At 45.1% G+C, this 24,159-nt stretch overlaps 1 protein-coding gene across 1 annotated transcript in view; it reads left to right on the top strand.

Annotated features, from left to right (window-relative positions):
• LOC310951646 (nuclear receptor coactivator 3-like) overlaps positions 1-23,702 on the top strand; it is a 60,576-nt gene extending 36,874 nt beyond the window's left edge. Inside the window, exons 3-23 of the mRNA XM_083919968.1 lie at positions 6,265-6,372; positions 7,811-7,971; positions 10,022-10,122; positions 10,208-10,382; positions 12,385-12,567; positions 13,879-13,965; positions 14,083-14,223; positions 14,510-14,657; positions 14,992-15,509; positions 15,596-16,710; positions 16,865-16,997; positions 17,308-17,466; positions 17,688-17,918; positions 18,569-18,674; positions 18,783-18,954; positions 19,286-19,612; positions 20,037-20,135; positions 21,035-21,287; positions 21,604-21,781; positions 21,898-22,102; positions 23,014-23,702. Of these exons, the coding sequence (XP_083776094.1) occupies positions 6,284-6,372; positions 7,811-7,971; positions 10,022-10,122; positions 10,208-10,382; positions 12,385-12,567; positions 13,879-13,965; positions 14,083-14,223; positions 14,510-14,657; positions 14,992-15,509; positions 15,596-16,710; positions 16,865-16,997; positions 17,308-17,466; positions 17,688-17,918; positions 18,569-18,674; positions 18,783-18,954; positions 19,286-19,612; positions 20,037-20,135; positions 21,035-21,287; positions 21,604-21,781; positions 21,898-22,102; positions 23,014-23,025 (4,593 nt within the window). The 5' untranslated portion in view covers positions 6,265-6,283 and the 3' untranslated portion in view covers positions 23,026-23,702. The remainder of the gene's footprint in view (positions 1-6,264; positions 6,373-7,810; positions 7,972-10,021; positions 10,123-10,207; positions 10,383-12,384; positions 12,568-13,878; positions 13,966-14,082; positions 14,224-14,509; positions 14,658-14,991; positions 15,510-15,595; positions 16,711-16,864; positions 16,998-17,307; positions 17,467-17,687; positions 17,919-18,568; positions 18,675-18,782; positions 18,955-19,285; positions 19,613-20,036; positions 20,136-21,034; positions 21,288-21,603; positions 21,782-21,897; positions 22,103-23,013) is intronic.
• The last annotated feature ends 457 nt before the right edge of the window (positions 23,703-24,159 follow it).

Genomic DNA, 24,159 nt, shown 5'->3' with positions numbered 1-24,159 from the left:
CCAGTCACAACTTAAATTTAGTAACAGCTGAATCCGACAATGACACTTTGTAGAAATCATCATTTTTACTTTTGGATTCTGGGTCAGATTTGGATGAATTCGGAAACTGTGGAGCAGTGTTTTCTTAGCATCTGCATCAGTCGCTTTGCCAATGAAGTGCAATGAAAGAGGATGACAATAAAGCTCCCTTGGATCTTGAATGTTGAGGATCATTGATGATTTCATTGAAAGAAAACACTAGCATGGGAATTCACAGAAGACAGAAATTCTCCCGAAATCTATTCTACTGGGTTAGAACAGCTTAAATTGGCAGAGTCCGATCAAACGGCGCCCTGGGAGCATGTTTCTTCATCCTTCATGAGGCAGTGACGACTGTCCATGGCTTGAAACAAACAAACAAGCCGCTCTTGTCATGTCACTGGTGTGAGTTTACAGGGCCAGAGCGGGGCTGTGTGCCTCTGTTTTGTCAACAGAGATTATGAAACAGCGGCTGGCAGGCAGGTAGGCGGGGGGAGGCGACTGCGGGGCTATTTGCATCACCCAGCCTGAGCACGCCCGCCCTGCTGACTCCGTCATCTTCCCTCCCTCTTTCTCCCTCCCTCCGCCTCCCTATCTACTCCTCCACCAGCAACCTGGCCCGTACCGTCCTGCCTTCACGATCTTTCCTCTCCCTCCCTAAAACGACGCTTGTCAAACAAACACACAGGAAGTTTGATGGCAGACAGTGCCACCGTTCTGCCTTCTCAGTGTTTGAGAGACAGTGAATGAAAGTACTCAGCAAACTGCAGTTTTGCACAGAGAACTAACCGTATTCTAGCTTTTCAATAGATTTACAAACGTTTCTGTGTTAACCTCGACGCTCTCGTGCTTAACAAAATTAAGCTAGAACACTGATTGAATCCACTCTGGGGACCTAAGATGTTTCTGATGATGCTTAGAAATAAACCTTTCTGTGTGTAGTCTAAGATTAAACACATATTAAAGGTAAATCTAGATTGTGTCTGTTCTTGTCATTTTTTCCCCATATACTCGTCGTCTGCTCTCAGTGACTCTTTCCACAGTGTTTGTTGCAGTGGGGTTTTTTCCTGCTATGACTAACTCTGGTCAACATGGGAAGTCTGCCGTCTCCACGTTGTTTTCCAAAACCTCATTTTTTGCTTTTAGTTTTTAGCTGCTGTTCATCCGTTCTTTATTCTGCTCCCCATGGGTCCATAACTTTAATTTACCATTGTTATGACGCACTGTTCTTCTTATTTTTATTGTGTGTACTGAAACGGAACTAATTCACTGTTCAAATTTTAGAAAACCAAATGCTATCTGACAGATATCCATGAAATGAATAGTCAATATTAAATGTTTAATCTACAAACTCTGCTAAACATTTTCAGAGTTATTGTTAGAAACAGTAAAATCTCTTTGCAAACTTCATTTTCTTTTGCTATAATAAAACATTTTGTGATATTTCCACCAAAAAAAGCTGAAACAAAACATATTCTAGAGGCTGAAATGTCACATGAATGTAATTTATTTAAAACAAACACTAATGATAATGTTGCTACTCATACAGGCACAACATATTCTGAGCAGGTTATTATTGCGCTATTTTTGCAGCACTATTTTCTATCCATATCCAGTAAAATGCTTTGCATGAAACACATCAGAATGAGAAATACTTTAATAACACCAGGGGGAAATTATTTATTATTATTTATATGAGCTAATGGCTTAACTTTTTCAGAGTATTTTAAAGCAAAAATCTGTCACTTTAACAAATAAAGTTAAACAATGTTATGTTTTCCATGTTTACATCACAAAAAATTCCTTTTTTTCCCCCGTAAAGAAAATCAATATTCCAGTTTACATGCAGCCTTTCAAAATATGATTTCTTTCTAAGTTTACCATCGGTGGCAGAGTCGTATGGCCGTACAAACTCACAGCCTCCCTTTCTCATTCCTTCAAACACCCTCTTGAAAAGGTTGGCATTGTGATGTTTGTGCATATCAGAAAACCTGTTGATATCCAACTCATTCGAAATGTTTAGGAGTAGGTGTGTTCCTCTTTCTGACCAGAAATGTTGGCTTTTCTTTATGGCGTTCATCCTGTCTTCATAGAAAAAATGCTGTATGGAAAAAGGCCTTATTCTGAATATCCAAACAGAATTTGCTCTTTACTTGACCTGTATCAAATCCAGAATATTCTCATATTCTTTATAATAGTGCAATATTAGTGTGTCTGTAAACACAGTCATTGTTATTTCCTGTATGCGAAAGTAAATCTTGGCCTAATTGTGGGGCTCAGGAAGGTCAGGGGGTCAACATGAAATCCTCTTGATTAAGGGGATATTTATTTGTCCGGAAGCATGTGAGCTGTACTGGGATCGGATTGCGTGCTTTCCAGTTTATGAGGTGAACCGTTTCCTGTGGTTTTGCCATAAAGCCATAAAATCTGCGCCTCCTGGTGAGCAGTGCTCCCACTGGGCTTCAGGCTCAGGGATCACTGGCAGGCTGCTGTCCTGTAGCAGGCCTAAGGAGGTTAACTTGACTCTAGGTGATGCCACAGCACAGTTGACCTGAGTGATTCTTCTTTCACACCCGTCTTATGACCCGGAAAATATGAGGGTCAGCTGTCAGCATGCAGTCGGTGACCCCTTGAAATCGCCCGGGTCAAGATCAGGGTTGAGAACCGGGTCAAACTTGGTGTGGAAACTCCAGAGCTGTTTACCTGCATGGGTGCGCTCACCTCTGCATGTCAGCAGGAGGACAGAAAACTCCCGCATGGCGGCTCAGTCACAGCTGAATTCTTTGTCCTATTCTTGTTTGTTTCTCTGGCTGAGCCATAAGCAGCTGTCGTTTAATAAGCACTCTGATTAGCAGCTTCCCACTATTATTTCTGACCTCGATTAATGCCTTTGAGTCATCCTAAATTACAGGATTTAGTCTATAGACTTAAATGAACATGCAGCTAATCAGGAATATGTTTGTTCCTGTGTAACTCTTCAGGCTGTGCCCGTCCACAGTGTGTACATATAACTACGAAAACTAATGCACCATAATTTGTATGTAATCCTCATATTTGCTACTCTAGAATTTACGTCCCAAGCAAAGAAGGCAATCGGATGACGTTGCATGAGAGTACCAAAACGACAACCTTTTTTTCTAATCTTAACCAAGTCGTTTTGGTGCCTGTCACGTAATGGTTGTTTTGTAGCCTAAACTTATCTGTCACGGTAACCTACGGTCACCATTTCACATCGTCATATTTTGTAAGATATCATACGGACCGGTTGATGAGAACATGTTCAACTCTTAGCTGTGGTTTCATGAATGAATGCTTCCTTTAACACAGAATTTCCACGATAATGTTTCCATCTGAACTCTCTTTGAGAGCTCTTAGTTATCATGTAGGTGTGCTTTCAACTGAGCATTTGAAGTACAAAAGAAAGGTGCGTGAGATTCAAAGCATGTTTCCATTATGTCATGTTCTGCTCTGAACATGGTGAAAGACTATCAAATGAGCGGCTATAAGGGCAGGGTTATGCTGGTAAAGAACTGGTTTGTAAAACCATATTCACCCAGGTGTATGGTGATACACTCACATCAGTGTGCACCAACCTCCTCCACCTGCCCATAAGCTAAGGTTTTGGTGTTATTGATATAACTATTATATACAATGTGTTAGTGAAAAGGGACTAGTTTTCCCAACAGAATCCCATTTCTTGGATTTTCATTTGCTTCCTTTTTTGACATTCACGTTTTTCTTCTTTTCTCAACATCATTTTGTACATCTTCTCAAGATCTTCTCAACAATTTTCCACCTCAGTGAAGAGTTTTAATGTCCCCAATTGGAAATGTTCATAATGCTCAAAATGTGCGCAAGTACTTGTTGCTCTGCACTCACATCTGCTACACCTCAGTCCTTCTGCCTTAAATTGCCATCTTCATGCCCATCTCTCCCTGTCCCTGCCCTCCACACTGCCATCACCCTCTTCCATTTCCCTCTTTACGCCTCTCATTCCCACTGCCCCCTGCTGCTGTATTGTACCCACCGCAGCCCTGCTGCCTCTCTGCCACCAGGCCCCACACTGCCTGTGGCGTGTAATTGACTTTCTCCCTGCACTGGAAAAGCGGGCGGCCCACGCCAGGCTGGAGGTGACCCATTTCCCTGGGGCATTCAGCAGCCTCCTAATCAACCATTCTCTGAGGCCGCCTCATTCACTCCACAATTAGAGCAACTCCCCCTTTGAGAACTCCATCAATAGGCTGCCAGGCAGGCGGGCCGGATTGTCAGAGGAGCAAAGATGGAGTTTCACTCAAACACTTTGCTTTGGCTGTTCGAGTTCTGAACCTCTCCGACTTTGTACTTCCCCCACTCTGCTTTTACCTCCTTTGCTCCTCGCCCCCCTCATGGTTGATTTCATCAGACAACAGCAAGCGGGGGTTTTGTCTAACGATGAGCAGCAGACAGGGGAGGCAGGTAGACAGGCGCACAGGGACGCAGACAGGAGAATAGGCGAGAAGAGACGCAGGTAAGCAAGCAGACAAAGGCAATGAGACAGTCGAATGGGGGGCGCTCAAGGGAGAGATTAAAAGAGAAATTTGAAAGAAACTCAAATCAGGAGGGAATGAGCAAGAGGATTGGCGCGTCTTCAGAGCATCTCCTTGCTTTTAGAAGAAGATTCACGAGAATTCCCCGTTGTTGTCTTGCAAGGGAATACACTTGTGTTTCACCTGGTCTTAAAAACATACATGAAAGCAAGCCCTCACATTGATTCTGTCTCCATAACAAGGTGTATTCACTGTTCGTTTTGGCCGGATATGATCTTGTTTCGAGGACGACTGAAGATTAGAACGCTCTCTATCTAAGAACCGAAAAAAAAGGGACGTAATGAGACGTTTTCCTGAGCTGCTCTGATCCCTCAAGAAGGAGCATGAGATGATGGTGCATGGTGATTAAATAACAGGCCGGCACCTCTCCCCTGCCGTTGGCCTGATTTGCTATGCAGGAGAGGCAGTGCTCTGGTCAGAGGATAACCATGTAATCAATGGAATGAAAAAGCTGCTCTGGCTGTGAAGGTTAAGAGGGGTACTGGAAGCTTTCAGCCCACTCTGTGCGCCACACATGCCTTCAAAACACACACCAGACAGTCTGAATGTTACATCCCCTTCTCTAATTCCTCCCCCCTTCTTTGCCTCTCACCTGTTCCCCTTCCCTCCTATCTTTCTTTGACATGCCTTTATCTCTTTTTCTCTCAGCTCGCTCCCTCCTACTGCCTCCGCCTCTTTGCTCTGATTCCCCCCTGTATTTTTTCTTCCTCTGCATTTTCCCTGTATATCTCTCGCTATATTTGCGCTCTCTCTCTCTCTCTCTCTCTCTCTCTCTCTCTCTCTCTCTCTCTCTCTCTCTCTCTCTCTCTCTCTCTCTCTCTCTCTCTCTCTCTCTCTCTCTCTCTCTCTCTCTCTCTCTCTCTCTCTTCTCTTTCTCCTTCATTTAATTTCCTCTTCCCTCCCTCCCTCCTACCTTTCCCCAGTGTCAGCTGCTGTCACTGTGGCAAAGAAAGTGACCAATCAGAGCTCACTTCACAGCACCGGCTTCTCCCTCCCTCCCTTATTTCTTCCATTCCTTCCCCTCTCTTCTTCCTCCTCCTCTTCCCCTCCTTTCGGCCCATCTGCCTCTCTCTTCCCCACAACCTTTATCAGCTCACTTCCTGGAGACGAAATGTGATGCATTATGGGAGACAGACGGCTGTCTAACGGGGTTAGTTGTGCAGCGTGGCTTATCATCAGAGACACTGCTAATCCTGTGCGTGCGTGTGTTTGTGTGGATGCACCATATGAGCTGATGAACTCATACATGCAGAGGCCCACACACACACACACACACACACACACACACACACACACACACACACACACACACACACACACACAAATAAACACAACCTCACATGCTTACTCTCCTTTTCTGAGGAGGAGGAGGCAGACGAGACATGTTTATGTTCGTCAGTCTCTGCCAGGAGAATACGATTTGCATGATATAAGCATATTTTACTCTACTGTGTACTGTTTTGCACTCTATTCACTTTACAAGCTGCCTCTGTATTGGTTATTTTTTTGCTGAGTTCAAAAGGATAATTCCCATGTCTTCTTCCCTTTACAATTACATTTATAATAAGAGCTAAAGGCCTGAAAGGGACTATATAATCCCTCCTCTGCCTGCATTAAAACCATATTTACACCTGTGTATGTGTGCGCTCCTTCCTCTCAGGTGCTGATATGTGTTCACGATGAGCGGATTGGGGGAGAACTCCATGGAGCCTCTGAGCTCAGAAAACCGGAAACGCAAGCTCTCCACTTGCGACACGCCTGGTCTGGGGTGAGTGTGTGTGATCAGCCCAAGAGAGAGGAAATGCAGAAAAGTGGGCTACTGGGTCAGTGGCTTCTCGAAGCCCCGGCCATGTGCCTCCATTTTGTGCTTTGATGAGTAAGAACCTGAATGTGTGCAAAAAAATAAGAAGATTGTGTTTGTAGTTTTGGTAGAAAAAGCACTCTTTAGACTGCACATCACTTTGAAGAATGTTTTCTTTTTCCACTTGATTTAACCTGGTGAAAGTTTTAGATCTTCTCTCCCCAGGAAGATAGAGATATATGACAGTCAATGAAATACTCCAACAATGAGGAGGATTTTAATTTAATTCTATACATTTTGTTTTTATCGTCTCAATCATCACTTTTGACACACTAGACGTGTGGTGCTGTGTCTGTATCAGCAAAATAAGAATATACAGGCAGAGACTCTGCCCTCTGCCTGTATATTCTTATTTTGCTGAGTTCTGGACATTTCAAACTCTGAAAAACTCGGCGACCAGGTGCCAGATCGTAAGCATGTGTCAAACGAAATACGAAAATAGTGAAAACGGTGCCAAAAAAGCTCAAATATAGCAAGCTTGTTCCAAAACGAGAGCGAGTCTGGGGTTGGCTTTCACTTAGTGATATATTGTCACAATGATATGAATGGTAAAAAAATATTTATTTTATATAACTCCTTTCTAGTCTTACAACCTGATGAGCAGTGCCACCTGCTCCTCAGAATCTAATCTAATCATTCAGACGTACATTCACTGACCCATGGTACAGCCTTGATTTCTAAATAAAACCGTGTGGTTATTTCACAGACTGTATATTTAATTACCAGAAAACTGTTTGGCTATATCGAGATATATATGGTTATCGAGATAAAAAAAGACCTATATCGGGATAGAAGATTTTGGCCATATTGCCCAGCCCTTTTTTCACTTGCTGGCGTGCACCATAACCCTTGTTAAGCTAGTGAAGAGGGACTGACTTTGAACGTTATGTTTACAATGACAAATCTTCATTCTGCCTTTAAGTAGACAATGAGAAAATAATGACAACATAAAAAGACCAAGAAACTCTAATACTACACAAAAGAGCCACATTTTCAGCACATCACCAGGCCAGTCTTTATGCTGAGCTAATATGTCTGTAGCTTCATATTAAGCATACAGACAGGACAGTCCAGTTACAACTTTCAGTAGATGAATCAAAGGTGCAGCTCTTACAAATACAATGTGTCAATGTGCTCCTGCTACATTAAAAACCTCTACAAGATTGTTTTGCTGGACAAACTCTTAAAGGGCATTGTGCCCAAAAAGCATTTATTGCTATTCTTTTTCAAACAAACTACTATCCATGTACCTTGCATCCACTCTGAATTTAAATATTTTAACCACTGATGATCTAAGAGAAGCGTAGTTAGCTTTGCTTTAATCTTTGCACATTGCCCTCTGCAGGTGTGAGAGGAAGCGGCGGGAGCAGGAGAGCAAATACATAGAGGAGCTGGCAGAGCTGATCTCCGCCAACCTCAGCGACATCGACAGCTTCAACGTCAAACCAGACAAATGTGCCATCCTCAAAGAGACAGTGCGCCAGATCCGCCAGATCAAAGAGCAGGGTGAGTGGACACGGTTGTCCGAAATCCCAAAGGCTGCTGGGAGCTGGAGCTGGACAGCTGCACCCCAAGTCAGATGGGGTGTGTGTGTGTGTGTGTGTGTGTGTGTGTGTGTGTGTGTGTGTGTGTGTGTGTGTGTGTGTGTGTGTGTGTGTGTGTGTGTGTGTGTGTGTGTGTGTGTGTGTGTGTGTGTGTGTGTGTGTGTGTGTGTGTGTGTGTGTGTGTGTGTGTGTGTGTGTGTGTGTGTGTGTGTGTGTGTGTGTGTGTGTGTGTGTGTGTGTGTGTGTGTGTGTGTGTGTGTGTGTGTGTGTCATTGGGACAGACACACATATACACGCACGCCTCCTCAGAGCCCAGGTGCAAGGACGAATCACTCATTCATCTCCCACAAATTTCACAGCTTCAACTGTTTATGTTTTGGAGGAAACATTGGCAATGCTTTGTGAACCTGTCATTTGCGTGTGTGTGTGCGTACGTGTGCTTGCTTGCATGTATGCGAGTGTGTGCGCATTATGGACATGCACAGCTGTGTGCTGCCCTCGCCAGGGGCTGTTTAATTGGACGTTTGCAGGTAATCACATGCCCATCCATTCTGCTGAACTGCCAAATTATTAGTTCTGTTACAGCTGCCGTTGTCATACTTATGTCTCCATTATACAGCGGTCACTTCCACAGCGAACAGTTTAGAAAGCTCCAGGCTGAGAATCTCACTTTGCAAATGTACCCTCAGTGGAGAGTGGACAGATTTCAACTCTTGCATTCAGTTTATACATGTCAGTATAAATCTTTCCGTTCGAGGTGAATTTCACAAGATCAGGGGTGAATCTTGTTCTGTGTCTCTGCTCGGCTCAGTCGGCGTCTGCCACCTCGACAGGAAGGGGAAGAGGCTACAGCTGGCCCTGACTGGCTGCTGACAGGTTGCCATAGTTACAGGAAGTGAAGACAGAAATGACATGAGCGTTTAGACTCGTCTCTCGCTCTCTACCTGTTCCTCTTCTCCTCTTCTCACTTTCGCTTGCTCTGCCTGCCAGTCTTCATTTTTGCTCTTTTCTCCAACAATCATTTCTGTTTCTCATCTCACTCAGATTGAATGTACTCTGCTCTTGCGTCTTCCCCCTCTTCTGCTTCCCTGTTTTCCCACCCCCCCTTCTCATCTGTATTGCAGCACAATGAGTTGCAGCATCTTCAGGTTTGCTCCCAGCATCTTAAGCTATCGAGTGAACTGACGGGGAGTGCAGCCTCTCTCTTAATGTCTCACTCACTCTATTTGTATCTCATTCTCTTTCCTCTCCCTGTTTCTTTCAGTCCTTTTCTACCTAACTTCACAGTGCTGGGTGTAGGCAGCAATGGCTCTTTTTTTCTTTGTGTGGGTATCTGTGCCCCTTGGGAGCTAATCAGATAGAATGATTCCTGTAGCTTAGCAGCCCCCGCCTCTTTCCCAGACCAAGCCCTGCATTAATACAATGACCCAAATGCCAGCCGTTTTCTGTCAGCATCGTCTCCGTCCACATCGCTCCGGTTCAGCTCCGGTCCTTCCTGTTTCTCCCTCTCTTTATCTGTCTCTTTCCTCTCTCACAGCCTCAGCCCCTCCATTAATTCAGGTGCCTCAGCTCCTGCCCCTGCACCATTACAGCTTCCAGAGCCTGTGTAGCTCTCTCCCGCGCTCTCTCTCTCTCAGCCCCAGCCTACCAGACAGTCCCTCAGAGTCTGACACTGAATATAAAGCAAGAGGACGGCTGCTACCTGCTCCACATGCACCCAGCCCTCTACTCCTCCTGACGGGCTCCTCAGAGAAACCTGCCTCCGTCCGTCTACCTCCTCACCTGTAGTTTATAAAAATAAAAAGTATATGTAAAGATTGAGAAACGCTGCCCCCTGCTGGTGCAGCTAGAGTAGTGAACTGTCTGTTTCCTCCAGTCTCAGGTATCGTTGCTCTCTCCTTGTGTTTCTCCTTTGCTCTTTTTTCTTCTTCTTTGTAGGCACCTGGGCTAGAAATGGTTGTTCGTTGTGTTTTTTTTTTGTAATGCATTTTGTCTCCTTTCCCGTCCTGCAGGAAAAGCATCATCCAACGACGACGACGTCCAGAAGTCAGATGTGTCCTCGACGGGTCAGGGGGTCATTGACAAGGACCACCTGGGGCCGCTCCTGCTGCAGGTAAGTTCAGCGCTCTGGATAATGTTTATTCAAGATTTGATTGGTGAACTGTGTGGGTAGTGACTTCCTGTCGCTGTGCTCTCAGGCTCTGGACGGCTTCCTGTTTGTGGTGAACCGGGAGGGCAGCATCGTGTTTGTGTCGGACAATGTGACACAGTACCTGCAGTACAAACAGGAGGAGCTCATCAACACCAGCGTGTACAATATTCTCCATGAGGATGACAGGGAGGAGTTCCACAAGAACCTGCCCAAGACCAACAGTGAGACACACACACACACACACACACACACACACACACACACACACACACACACACACACACACACACACATATATATATATGTACACACACTCATAGGGCTGAAGTAGAAAGCAAACTTTAAGAAGTTACCACAATTCTGCTCGCATATGTCATTGTAAACTCACTCAGTTATTTATTCATGCTCCTCCGTTCTTAACTCCTTCTCCTGTTATAACGAGGAGCTCCTGGGAAGCCTGTTCATGTGCATGAGAGCTTTTCAGAAAGATACACACACACCTGACAAAACACACATGTGCACAGGAGCACCCACCCTCTCGGTGCTAAGCAGGCAGAGCGTAGCGCAGCTGTCAGTCACACTCAGTGGTCCAGACAGTGTAAAACAGGCCTGAGCTCTATTCAGATCCCATAGCAGCCATCTGGAAACTACTTACTGCTGAATAATGCACCTCCACACTTTCCTCTACTTAATTCAATCCGTGTTTGCATGTGCATGTGTATTATTGTGTATATTTGCGTGCCTATGTCAGAAATAGGACTGCGTTTTTTGAAGATGCTGCCTGAGTGTGTGTAAGCTTATGAGTGTGTGCACAGAGCACTATTTATAAAGCTGATTAATTATGGATATGTGTGCTCGACTGAACCTGCTACTCGCTTAACTCTGCAGTAATGCTCCTAAGCAGTGGCGGCTCCGACATGTCATTGACACGTTCTCTCACTTATTCCTCCTGTTCCCCTGCACGCTCTTTTATTCATTCACTCTCTTTATATTTTAAGACTACTTTCCTCCCAACGTCCCTCGTGCCTCTCTCAACTCACTCTTTCTCTGCCTCATTCATTCCTGATATGGCAGCCGACTAAGACGAATATTGTGGTTGTCTTGTTTCTCAACCGGCCTCCCTCTCTGCTTTCCCACCCCTTCATTGTGTCTCGCTCTGCTGCTCTGCCCCTTCATTATCTTTTTGGCCTATGAATGAAATACGCTCTCGCTGCACATTCCTGCGGGATGACCACTGACCACGCCAGCCACAGTTAAATACACACACACAGATACACTAACAAAAACACTTGTGCACAAAACGTAGAGTGAGCTTTTGTTGTCGGCCGGTGTGTTTTTTGACCCCTCTGTCTTGCCTCGCTGTTGGCTAATTGTGTCTGAGGGGAGGTGTCGGCCCCAGCGACTACGCTGCGTTTACTCAAGGCCTTGTTAAATCATCTCTCACTATCAGTTAGCCACCCCCGCTCCACCCCCACCGACACGTCTCGCCCTCCTGGGTCTTCTCTTGTATCCTCCCCTGCACCTGCCAGACAGAAACCTTTGGCAAACTCAAGGCTCCTGATAAGGCTTCATGCAGACCTTGGAAGACAGTTGGATGTCTCTCTGAAGTTTGCCTCCCCTTTCTCTCTCTTCCTCCCTCTCCCCCTGTGAAGGTGACCCCGTCTAAATGAGTGTGTCTGTGTGTGAGCTGTGATGAGAAGTCAGGGCCTAAATGAGGATAGATGGCTGAGTGTCCCTGGCCTCTGCCCGCTGCAGAGCAAACTGAGAGAGAGAGATATTGGAAATCGACACCTTGGCTACATTAATCCCATGGTCCATTTAGCCAGGCATCCAAACAGCAGGAGAGGCTTCTGCTTCTCAATTTAAGAGGGAAAGTGTGTGTGTGTGTGTGTGTGTGTGTGTGTGTGTGTGTGTGTGTGTGTGTGTGTGTGTGTGTGTGTGTGTGTGTGTGTGTGTGTGTGTGTGTGTGTGTGTGTGTGTGTGTGTGTGTGTGTGTGTGTGTGTGTGTGTGTGTGTGTGTGTGTGTGTGTGTGTGTGTGTGTGTGTGTGTGTGTGTGTGTGTGTGTGTGTGTGTGTGTGTGTGTGTGGAAAAGGGTGTGATCTTGTGACATCTGATTACAGGCAATCTATTCATACGTTTGGTTTCAGTCCCAGGAATGACATGCTCATTTCATTTTTACTCATGAGTGAAAATTTCTTTTTGTCTGTGTTCTTCATTTTCAGTAAATGGAGTGTCGTGGGGAAACGAGGCGGCCCGACAGAAGAGTCACACCTTCACTTGCCGGATGCTGGTCAAGTTTGGCCACTCTCACGGCCCCATGGAGGAGGGGCCAGGAGGGCCACGCTACGAGACCATGCAGTGTTTTGCTCTTACCCAACCCAAGGCCATGATCGAGGAGGGGGAAGGTACGCCTGCACTCACTTTTAGCTCCACGATAAGGACTTATTATTTTACAGTTTTACTGTGTTGAAATAATACATTACACATTGCTGAAGGAGGGAAGTTTCTCTACCTAAAAAGTTTTCACGACTAGTGTGAAAGCCAGTGGTGGTCCAGTATGCATCCTACACAAGTGTGATTTGGAAACTAACAACATCCAGTGCACATACACTGAAACTTGATTTTTTAGTGAACTTTTGGAACAAAAATATGTACACAAATTAATAGCGGCATGTTTAAAACGTATCAAGTAAATGAAAATCAGATTTAAATACAGAGCAGCCACTTTGTAGTATAACAATTTCTTGTTTGTTTCTCACTTGAAGGGACTAGGGCGCACATTATAAGTTTTTCTCTTAATTTTCTAATAGAGCTGCTCAAATATGGCAAAAATCATAATCACGATTATTTTGGTTGATATTGCGACAACGGTTATTGAACATGATTACTCACTGACTTTGGAAAAATCAAGCATTTATTGAACTCAGTGGATTTTCTTGAATTTCAAATACAATTAAACGAAAAAAACAAATGATAAAATAAATGCAAATAAAATGAGAGGAATAAATATATAAGTAAAATAAACATGTATATACATTTTACTATATATTAAAAATGAAACCAAAATGAATAAGATCAAATAGGTTGTAGTTCACTGCCACAACCTGAATTCAACATTTTGATTAATTATATTCAACATACCGGTCAGTAAGTCGGTGAAAACTGGCAAAAGCACGCCGCTGTAGAGGAAATGATGCGCTTGATTTCTAACAAAGACAAAACGAGGGCATCATTGTGAAACAGAATGAGATACAAAAATAGTTTTATCTCAATTATCTTGTTTTCATAACAGTATGATGCAAAAATCATAATTGAAAGTAAAATTAAAAAAAATAAAAGCCCCACCTTCTATTAACGAAGAAGTATTTTTGATCTATGTTCCTGTTTCCTTCTGCAAAAGAGGACATTATAAAAAAATATATAGAAAAAATACCAACACACTGACAGAAATAAAGTAAATTAATTATCAATGTATTACAAAGGCAAAATGTGACATTTGACAGATATGAGATCATTTTACTGAGGACCATGACAACTGTTTTTATGAGATTTGAGTGCAAACCTGCCTCTCTCAAATCAAACATTTGTCCTTTTTTGAATCTGCAGGAGAGAGTAAGAAAAGCATAATAACAAAAACATTGTTAACAAAAACAACGAGCCTTAATCACATGTGATGACAACAAAACATTACTGACTCCTCTCCTTTTCACCTACAGACCTTCAGTCATGTATGATCTGTGTGGCCCGTCGGGTGACAGCCATGGAGAGAACAGAGAGTTTCAATACCCGGCATGAGCTCTCAGGTGAGGAGCCCTGCATACCCTAAAGACTGAACAAAGTTGTGACATCAATCATTTATCTATGAACAGGTTTGACTCTACTCCTCTTGTGTCTCGTCCTTCTTCTGTCCTCCCTGTCAGGTAAATTGATCCAGATCGACCAGAACTCACTGCGTGCATCCATGCGTCCAGGCTGGGAGGATTTGCTGAGGCGTTGCATTCAAATGTTCCTTCAGCACAGTGACGGGCAGCCCTGGTCGCACAAACGCCACTACCATGAGGGTGCGTCACATGCATAAACACACTGCTGAAGGAAGAACTTCAAAACAAATGTGTTGTTGTTACCTTTCTTTCTCTTTCATAAAGAAACCCTGAACCTCAACGAGACCTACTAATATAAACACATGCACACCTCATGCATGACTGTATCAATATTGATCTCATGAATACAACATTGATCCTCACTGTAATCACAGAGTTGGTTTTAACATAAAGGGAGTGATTCATGACCTCTGTTATCATATAAGTGTTTCAGGGTGTTCATTTGTCATTTTATCCGTCTGTGCAGCCTTCCTGCAGGGTCACGCTGAGACACCCTTGTACCGCTTCTCCCTGTCCGACGGCACTCCAGTCACAGCCCAGACCAAGAGCAAACTGTACCGTCACCCCATGAGCAACGAGCCACAAGGCTTCATCTCCACTCACCTACTGCAGAGGTCAGAAAATAAAACGCAAACACTCCATTCAGACACAGAAAAGGATGTTTCATTTACTGTCTGGACAAAAAAAGCACTTCCAGCATATCTTTTCGAGGCAACCAAGGCATTCATGCCACATAAAAAGCTGAAGTAGCAGCTGAAGTGGCTTTCATACACTGGCAGTGTGAATATTTAGAGGACACACATGATCTGGTATTTTAGTTGCATTTATAGAGTGTCTTTAGTCTGATCTACATTCTGAGAGTGGTTATTGTACGGGAATGAGTTACAGCGTTTTCAAGGTTTTTTTTATTCAAAACCTTGTGCTTGTCTTCTGTCTCCTTTCATCCAGGGAACCAAACGGCTACCGCTCAGCTCAGGGTGGGAGCATAATGCCGAACACTATGAGACAACAGGGAATGGGAGGCCCCAACCCGAATGCCCAAATGAACATGAACACTGGTGGAGGGATGGGCATGGGGGGCATGGGCAGCATGAACAGGGGCTTCAGCATGAACGAGCAGGGCCACATGGGCCACATGGGTTCGATGGGAGGAGGCTCTATGTATGGAGGGAGTGGCGGAGCAGGGAGTGGAGGTGGAGGCATGGGCAACCGCATGATGCAGATGAATCAGATGGGCCCAATGAATCAGGTGGGGCACATGAATCAGATGGGTCCCATGAATCACCCGGGCCAAGGCATGCAGCAGCATCCACAGCAGCCCCCGTTTCAGAGCAGCGGAGGGTTTGGGCTGAGTGGCATGAACAGCCCTTCAGGAAGTCCCAGAATGGGCGGCCCCCAGCAGGGACTCCTGATGTCACCACGAAACCGAGGTAGCCCAAAGATGGGCAACCAGTTCTCCCCTGGAGGTTAGTTGATCAGTTTCTGGTAATTTGGCATCACTTACTAATGAATTGGTTGACTTGTTTGATCTCAGTTATGATGTCCTTTTCAGGTATGCACTCTCCCATGAGTGGCATTGTCAGTGGTGGAGGAAGTGGAGGGAGCACCACCACCTTCTCCAGCAGCTCCCTAAACGCCCTACAAGCAATCAGTGAAGGTGTAGGAAGCTCCCTCCCCTCAACGCTAACGTCGCCCTCCCCAGCTCACAAACCAGACAGCTCTCCCAGCGTCCACTCCTCCTCCTCCTCTCAGCCCAGTCAGCCGGCCAAACCAGGCCAAGATGGCTCCAAAAGCCCAGCAGGAGGCCTAGGTCCTGGGCCCAGTGACCATCACCTCCCCATGCACCATCACCACCATCATCAGCATCCTCAGGCTGAGAGTACTGGAGACCGACCAGACAGCCAGGCAGCTGCAGCGATTAAAGAGTCTGGAGAGGGAAGCAATGAGGCTGGGGTGGCGAGCTCTGAACCTCCTCGGAGGGTGCCGGACAGTAAGGGGCATAAGAAGTTGCTGCAGTTACTGACTTCCCCAACTGAGGAGCTGGGAATAGGTGGTAGTGGGTCAACAGGCCCCCCTGTACCACCCCCACCAACTAGCAGCAGCACTCCGGCAGGTTCAGACAGTAAGGACCCCACTGGAGGCATGACTAGCCCCTCGTCTACTGGGGTGTCCTCCTCTTCAACCAGTGCCAATCCTGGCCAGGCGACCGGGCCAGGGGGCGTGGCAGCATCAATATCGCCAGCCCACTACACAGGCTCACTGCAAGAAAAGCACAAGATCCTCCACAAGCTTCTTCAAAATGGAAACACCCCAGATGACGTAGCGAAGATCACTGCTGAGGCCACAGGAAAAGTGACACTTGGGGGCCAGGAGGGCGGTGAGGCTGGGACAGGAGGATCAGGGACAGGGGCCGGGCCTGGGATGGTTACGGAGCCCAAGCAGGAACAACATAGCCCCAAGAAGGAGAAGACCCACGCGCTCCTCCACTACCTCCTCAACAAGGATGATTCCAAAGAGCCCGTGGATGTGAAGCCTAAACTTGAAGAGCTTGATGGGAAGGGACCCCCAGGAGCCGCTGGCGGCCCTGCACGGGGCGGCCCTGGATCTGGGCCCGGCCCTGCACCTGAACATCCTGAGAGCAAGATCAAATCAGAGCCACCTGATGATGTAAGATTGGTTCTTTTTTTAAGACATGATAAAATAACTGCAACTATATTTTTGTCTTGTTGACATTTGTCTTAAACCAAATGCTTTGGTCCTTTGATCTAAATTGATTATAGACTTATATGTAATAACTAATGTGGTCTATTTTGATGTTCAGTTGCACAACCTGGAGTCTATCCTCGGAGATTTGAGGGGTTCAAGCTCTGACTTTTACCCGGATCAGGCTGGAGGTGGAGGGGCTAACGACACAGGAAGCAAACCCCAGGGTTGCCTTGACGACAGCCTGCAGGGTAAGTTACATGCAGTGCGAGTGTCATTACATCATATGTAATGAATTTAAAATGCCAGTGAGACTACGTCTGGCATCATCATGTGCTGTCTGTCTGAGCTTTGTTTTACTCCTACAGCTTCGTTGGTGACTTTTTTTTTTTATACATTCATGTCTACGAATCCATCAGTTATCCACACACCATAATGCAAACTCTGAAAAACCCCTTTATCAATTTTTTCAAAATGCCAGAGGGTACCGAGATATTATATTTTCCTGTATAACCCACCCCTGACGTCTGTGACCAATGAGTTTATACTTCTTGTGCACAGGGAGTCCAGGAATGGGTCCCGGGCCTCGGGGGCCCTTCCAGAGGACTGTGTCCATGGACGGGAAGCCTCCTGTTGGATCTGTAGGAGCAGGTAGACGCCCCTTGCTTATCAAGCAGGAGAACATGATGGGCGGCCCAGACGGCTACCCAGGAAACATGGGTGAGTGTTGAAGTGGCCCAACATTATTTTCAGCACATTTTCTCCCATCGTTCTGCCTCGCCATCTCTTTAGTATTAGAGATCCTTGACTATATTTGACTCATATTAACGGATAACCTTTAAACTTTAAAGACACAGATTTAAGACCATGAATGTGCCACACTGCTCTCCTTTAATGCTTTTATGCCACTGACACATGCACATCTACTTTCGTATTACCAGGACCAATGAATAGGGGCATGGTACCCCAGAGGTCTCCCATGGGGGGGTCAGGCGACTGGGGCATGAGCCGCTCCAGTGCCAGCCCAGTGGGCTCAGCAGGACACCCCTCCATGATGCGTCCAGGCATGGAGTACAACAATAACAAGGGCATGATGTCAGGACCTATGGTCGGACGCTCCAACAGCGTACCAGGCACCAGGTCTATGCTGCAGCAACAGCTCATGGATATGGGTACGTCTGTCATACTGTGGTGATGATGGTATTGGAAAATGATCAGTGACGCTTTATATTAAGGTCCTTGTAATATACCGACCTTATAAGATGCTCATTACCTGTTAATAAGTGAATAATAATGTGTTTCTCATAAGTTTTGTAATCTAATAATAATTATGATGCTATTATTGAAACTTGTGTATTAACACATAATGTTAATAAGCATATATAAGGCCCTTATTACCGATTAACTAACGCTTATTAGAAGGAGGTTAATATAAGACAGATGATCATGATTATGTGAAGATAATGTGCCAAAAAGCAGGAAGAAGAGTGGAAATATAGTGCAGTTGAACTTGGAGCCGATGAGAATGTTTGTGGTCATAAATAAAGTAGTTAGTTTGACCTGAGCACCAGATGAAAATGTAAGGGATCGCCTCTACAGTTACAACAATTCATCCTGACGGAAACTACATTTTGTAGCAATCCATCTCATAGTGGTTGAGATATTTCATTCTGAACAACTGGCCGACAGTGTAGTGCGTTGAGTCAGGCTGTCAGCTCGCCAAAAGTGTGTGGACGCATCTGTTACACATGTGGACTAAAACACACTGTACGTCCCTGTCCTGTACAGCCTACCCAATATATGTATTGTTTTTGTTGTTTAGGGGGATCTGCTGACATGGGTATGGGTATGAGCCCCTTCAGCCAGCAGGGCCAGCCCAACCAGTCCTCCTCCTGGCCGGACGCTATAATGGGCATGGAGGGTAACAGGTGAGTGCAACATCCCTCATCGTCAGTTTTTATTCCTGATTATCTGCATCTAGCTCAGGAGGGAGTTTATACTGAACCTCATGGTGAGTGTATGGTTGTGTTTTCCAGACGCCAGTTTGGCAGCACCTTAGATGATCTTTTGGTGCCTCCCACCACCAGTGAGGGTCAGAGCGACGAGCGGGCGCTTCTGGACCAGCTGGACTCTCTGCTGAATAATACAGACGGCATCGCTCTGGAGGAGATAGACCGAGCCCTGGGTATCCCAGACCTCGTCAGCCAGGTAGGTAATTAGAAAAGACGTGAAGAGATGGATTAGCAACACTGTCAGCTCTGTGCTCTTCTAGATCCCTCTAAGTGAAAGGAGAAATGATCAGTCTGCATGTCATGACTCATAAGTCACCCTTACGTTCATCTTATCATTAGATATTTCAGTCATGACTCACCGTGTTCAGACTGTTCTATCTCACTGAAAAGAGATAGATGAGCCCAAAGGGATCTGTCTGTGCTGCTTAGAAAAAGACAATTACAGAGCCAACCAATTGTAAATTAATCAATTAGATGGAGAGGTTTGACAAAGTTCTCTTTTTGTTCTCTTGTGCCGTCTGCTCCAGAACCAGGGAAGTGAGCAGCAGCTGGAGCCTTTTCCAGGACAGGACCCATCCATGGTGCTGGACCAGAAGCCGCTCTATGGACAGGGCTATCCCGGACCTCCTGCCATGCCTATGCAGTCTGGCTATGGAGGGAACCCCATGCAGGGACAGGCCCAGCAGGGGGGGTTTGGGCCTATGCTCTCTCAGATGGGCCAAGGTGGCAGCTTCCCTGGTATGGGTGGAATGGGCGGCATGGGTCACCCTCGTGCCAACATGATGAGACCAAGGATGATGACTGCCAACAAGCCCATGAGGCTCCAGCTGCAACAGAGACTGCAGGGACAACAGGTATGTTGACAGCAAACTCCCTGATTCCTCAGCATATATGCCAACAATTAGCTTGTGACCCAGTTGTCCCAACAAGTACTAATTCTAATCTAAACATGTCAGTATGTAGTGCCCTCACGCTGTAATAATTACACGTTAAGGTGTACACAAAATTTGTGAAGGACCCTCACCCATCTGGAAAAAGTGAACAACATGTCAGATACAACGGCTGGAGATGAATAACTAGATTATGGCTTTTTGAGTTTGCCTAAGTGATGTCTGATCACAAAAATGTTAGTCATACAATAAATGTCTTTCTGCACTATCCGTGTTAGCATATATGTATAATTAATCCATAAATATGCTGTATGCAAGTGGGACAAGGTCAGAGAGACATATCCTCCATCTTATCCTTAATGTTTTCTGGGGGTTTTTTCATCCGCAGTTCATGAATCAGACGCGGCAGGGCATGGGCATAAAGATGGAGAACCCGGGAGGCAACCCTGGCATGAGGCCCAGCATGCAGCCTGGCATGGGAGGACAGGTAGATGACAAAAACTCTTTGGTTATATCTTACAGATTTTCTTTCATAATCATCATCAGAAGCCGATTATGTCCATACATACAAATAATGTGAGTCCACTTGTCAGTAGCTCTCAATTTACTCGAGGAGTCTATTTTGCAGTCATCATACTTCAGGTCCCGGGAGATTATAGATCCCAGAAATCTAAAGGTTTCCATGGTTACCACAGTTCCATTGGAATTTGTAGTTTATTTTCTTATATGAATATGACATTTCTGGGGCATTTTCTTTGCCTTAAACGAGTAGGATACAGAGAAGAGGCAGACAGGAGCTGGAGATTGAGAAGGAGGGGGATGACAACATGCAGGACAAGTTATTATCACCTCTTGTCTGTATGCAGCCGACGTCCTGTTCACTTTATTTGTTATAGTAGTAGGATAGTAGTATATAATAGTTACAGTCTGGGTGTAAATATGTTGTTGATGGTGTGAGATTTTGCTTACATGTTATTCAGACATTCAGAACGTTAATATAGCAGCAAAGAAATATTTGCTTAGATATAATGGAGTAACGGTGTCCAGAGCAGAGAATGAAGTCACTCTCCCTCTGTGTGTGTTGTAATCCCAGTGTCTCTGTTGCAAACATCGTTATTATACGTATTAGGGGATGGTCTGTGAGAGCCTTGTTGAGTTTGTAAACTCCTTGCAAGTGAAAGTGATAGTATTTCCAGAACTTATTTGACTATTGTAGTACAGTGACATTTAAAGTTAAAGCCTCTACATCACCATAACACACCTTATCATCCACCCATTTCTAACATTGCATACTGTATGTGTTATAACTTGTTTTATTAAAGCTCCAAACATTTTTATATCACATTTTAACCCTCATCAAACTCTCTTATTGTGTGTTTCATGCAGCCGGGCTTCCTCAATGCTCAGATGATGGCTCAGCGCAGCAGGGAGATGGTCACCATGCAGATGAGGAGACAGCGCATGATGATGCTGATGCAGCAGCAACAACAACAGCAGCAGGCGGCGGCCGCCGCTGCTGCAGCGGGAGGATTCAGTCCTCCTCCAAACGTCACAGCTCCTGGTGGCATGGAGAACCCTATGGGAGGGCCAAGCATGGGCCAGCCGGGCCCCCAGCAGTTTGGTTATGGTGGGAACTATGGTGAGTTTACTGAGACAGAATACTGCTGCCCCCTGGTGGTGAGTCACTGTCACTTCTGGGCTCACATTTGCTATTTAAAGAGGAATTGAATTGGCAGATTTATCTAAAAATAAAAATGTCAGACAGCTCTCCATGTATCGCTTGTTTCTGTTTTTTCAGAAACCAAATATTCGTCAGACCAAATATTGTAATTGATGTAAGGATTAGTGACTATCAGGGCACACTCCCATCATCTATCTTTATTCATCACCATGCATAATTATCTGTATCCCATCGAGAGAGGAGTAAGCTGAGGCTGGATGATTTTTCTCTACAGGAATGGGCCAGCAGGGAGATCCCTCGTTCGGCCCATCAGGCGTCAGTCCTCCTAACGCCATGATGCCCAGCCGCCTGGGGCCTCAAAACCCCATGATGCAACAGCACCCACAGGGCGGTCCCATGTACCAGGGAGCAGAAATGAAAGGCTGGTCGCAGGGAGGCATGGGACGCAACAGGTATGAAATCTCACACAGTTACGGCAAGCACCACAACATAAGGGAGAAAGTTTGGCTTCTTTTCTTGAATGCGTACAGTTAAACCTGTCTTCCTTCCTCTCGTTCTCATTCACCAGTTCGTACCCTCAGCAGCAGTTTGGCCAGCAGGGACCTCCGGGCCAGCAGCAGTTTGGGCAGCAGGGGAATCCAGGCCAGTACGGGGGCATGATGATGAACGGGGGCATGCCAGCCAGCGGAGGAGGAGGTCACATGGGCCAGATGGGAGGGCCAATGGGTATGAACCCAATGGTAATGGGACGCATTCCGATGGGGCCTGATCAGGTAAGTGCAGAGAGGAGGAGAGTCTGAGTGCTTGAAGGCCAGGGTAATGTTTATTCAATTTAAAACAATACTGAAAAGGTTATCGCTTACTGTAATCGTTCCTCCTGTGCATAGTGGTTGCAAATAAATCTCTTCTTGTAGCAGTTTTCAATGTAAGAGATGGATGAGAAAGTGAGTTTGTTAAATCAAGTGGTGTCAACCATTTAGGACCAGTTTCTGGCATATGACTTCAATGTTCACTGAAAAGACATCAGTTTTGAGTGGGGAGACTGTAACCTTTCTCAAATCAATACATGAAGCAAACATAAATGTCATATTTCCATTAGGTTTTCATCTTTTTACACCGTTTGAGGTGTTACTGGCACTCTTTTATTGTGTATTCTACTTCTGTTGTAGTTTAATTACACCTGAATTAGCACCACTGACTGTTTATTTCAATGAACCAGCGAATTTTTGCACAATGGTAGTGGAGGGAAAGGGTATTAATTCGCATTATCTTTTGTAGATGTTTTGAAAATTCCGGTAAAATTTGGATAGTACATTTGGATGGAAAACTGTCTGTTGAAACACAAAGAGAGAATTTTGAACTATGAAGACTTAAACTTTGAAAGATATCCATTTTATTTGTCTAACTCAAACTGATGAAGTTTCTTATTAACGTCTGATGAGGACTGAGCATTTATTCCTCATACTTAAATTTGCTTTAAGTTGCTTAAAGAAGATATTTCTTTACAGACAGTATGGACAGGAGGAACGGTAACTGCACTCAAAACCTTTTCGATGTACAAAAAAGTGTGAACCTATCCTGTTTTTATTCTGTTAGCTCTTTTGATGGACAAAACTTTTACGATTACACTTCCATTGTGCACTTCCTCTTCTCACTTTTTTCCCTTTTCCTCTCCTCTATCTAGAAATACTGCTGAGCATCGTGACAGAAGCGTTTGTCTCACTGTGATCTCCATCCAGAGACAAGACACGGCTGCAGCACTGGAGTGTGTGTGTGTGGAGGACCAGGCGGTGTGTGTCTGTGTGTAGTGCTGCACTCCCACCAGACGGGGGAGTGAACTTCCTTTGGACCTACGGCCAGTAATGGCAATCTGGCAACCTGGGGAAAAACAGACTGTCACACACACATACATGAAGACGCAGCGTTCATAAAAATCAGAAACACTGTGACCCACACATACATCTTAGACAGCTCTGTGATTCCTCTCGTAGACTGTAGTTTCCCTCTCTTTATGAGCGGTGTGTGTGCGCGTCACTAAACACGCACCTCTTGCTGGACCAAACGGTGAAGGTGGACAGACACTTGAGTGGCTCACAGACTTTGACGAACGTGTTAAGACTTCCTCTCTTTTGTCGAATGTACCATGAAGCTGTGTTCAGATTTTAAAATGTGGGATTCCTCTCTTGTTTCTGAACTTTGTGGGATTTTTTTATTTTTAAACCCGCTGTCTCTCTGCTGCTCCTGGAGGAACTCTGCGTACGGAAAGTAAACGCAGTTCTAGCTGACGAGCCATCAGATTGTGACACCCAGATGAATGTCGTTAAGCAGTAGCACATTGTATCGTCCTCCAGGACGCCACTGGGCTAAAGTACGAGTGAATTACTTGTTGGCTGATTGCACTTTAAGGAAAGGCCAACATCAAAAGGATTGTGGCAATATAGAGGCCTTTACCCAAGAATTAATGCATAGCAGCAGTTGTTTATTTTAGTTTATTTGTGTACATGTGTGTGTTTTCTGACTTTTCCTCTCTGGGTAAAGGGGGGGGGGGTGTTGATAGGAAATGGGTAACCGTGATGATCTTTGTTCTAAAGTGGGAACCAGTAGAAAGGCGGCAAGCACAGATTTTAGCCAATGCTCTTGTCTACAGTGGTACCGATTTATTACAAGAGAAATTAACAGTTTTTAAGTCATTTTAAAAATCACTCTTGAAACAAACAGACTTCTGTTAATGTTCAAAACTTCACTTATATTTATACAGATTCATTAACGTGATCATTTTATCATTCCAGAGGTGATTTTTAAATCCAAATGTTGCAGATATTTTGGTTAC

Source organism: Echiichthys vipera (genome assembly GCF_963691815.1).
Source record: "Echiichthys vipera genome assembly, chromosome: 9".
Classification (NCBI taxonomy): domain Eukaryota; kingdom Metazoa; phylum Chordata; class Actinopteri; order Perciformes; family Trachinidae; genus Echiichthys; species Echiichthys vipera.
This window is presented reverse-complemented; position numbering and strand designations above follow the sequence as displayed.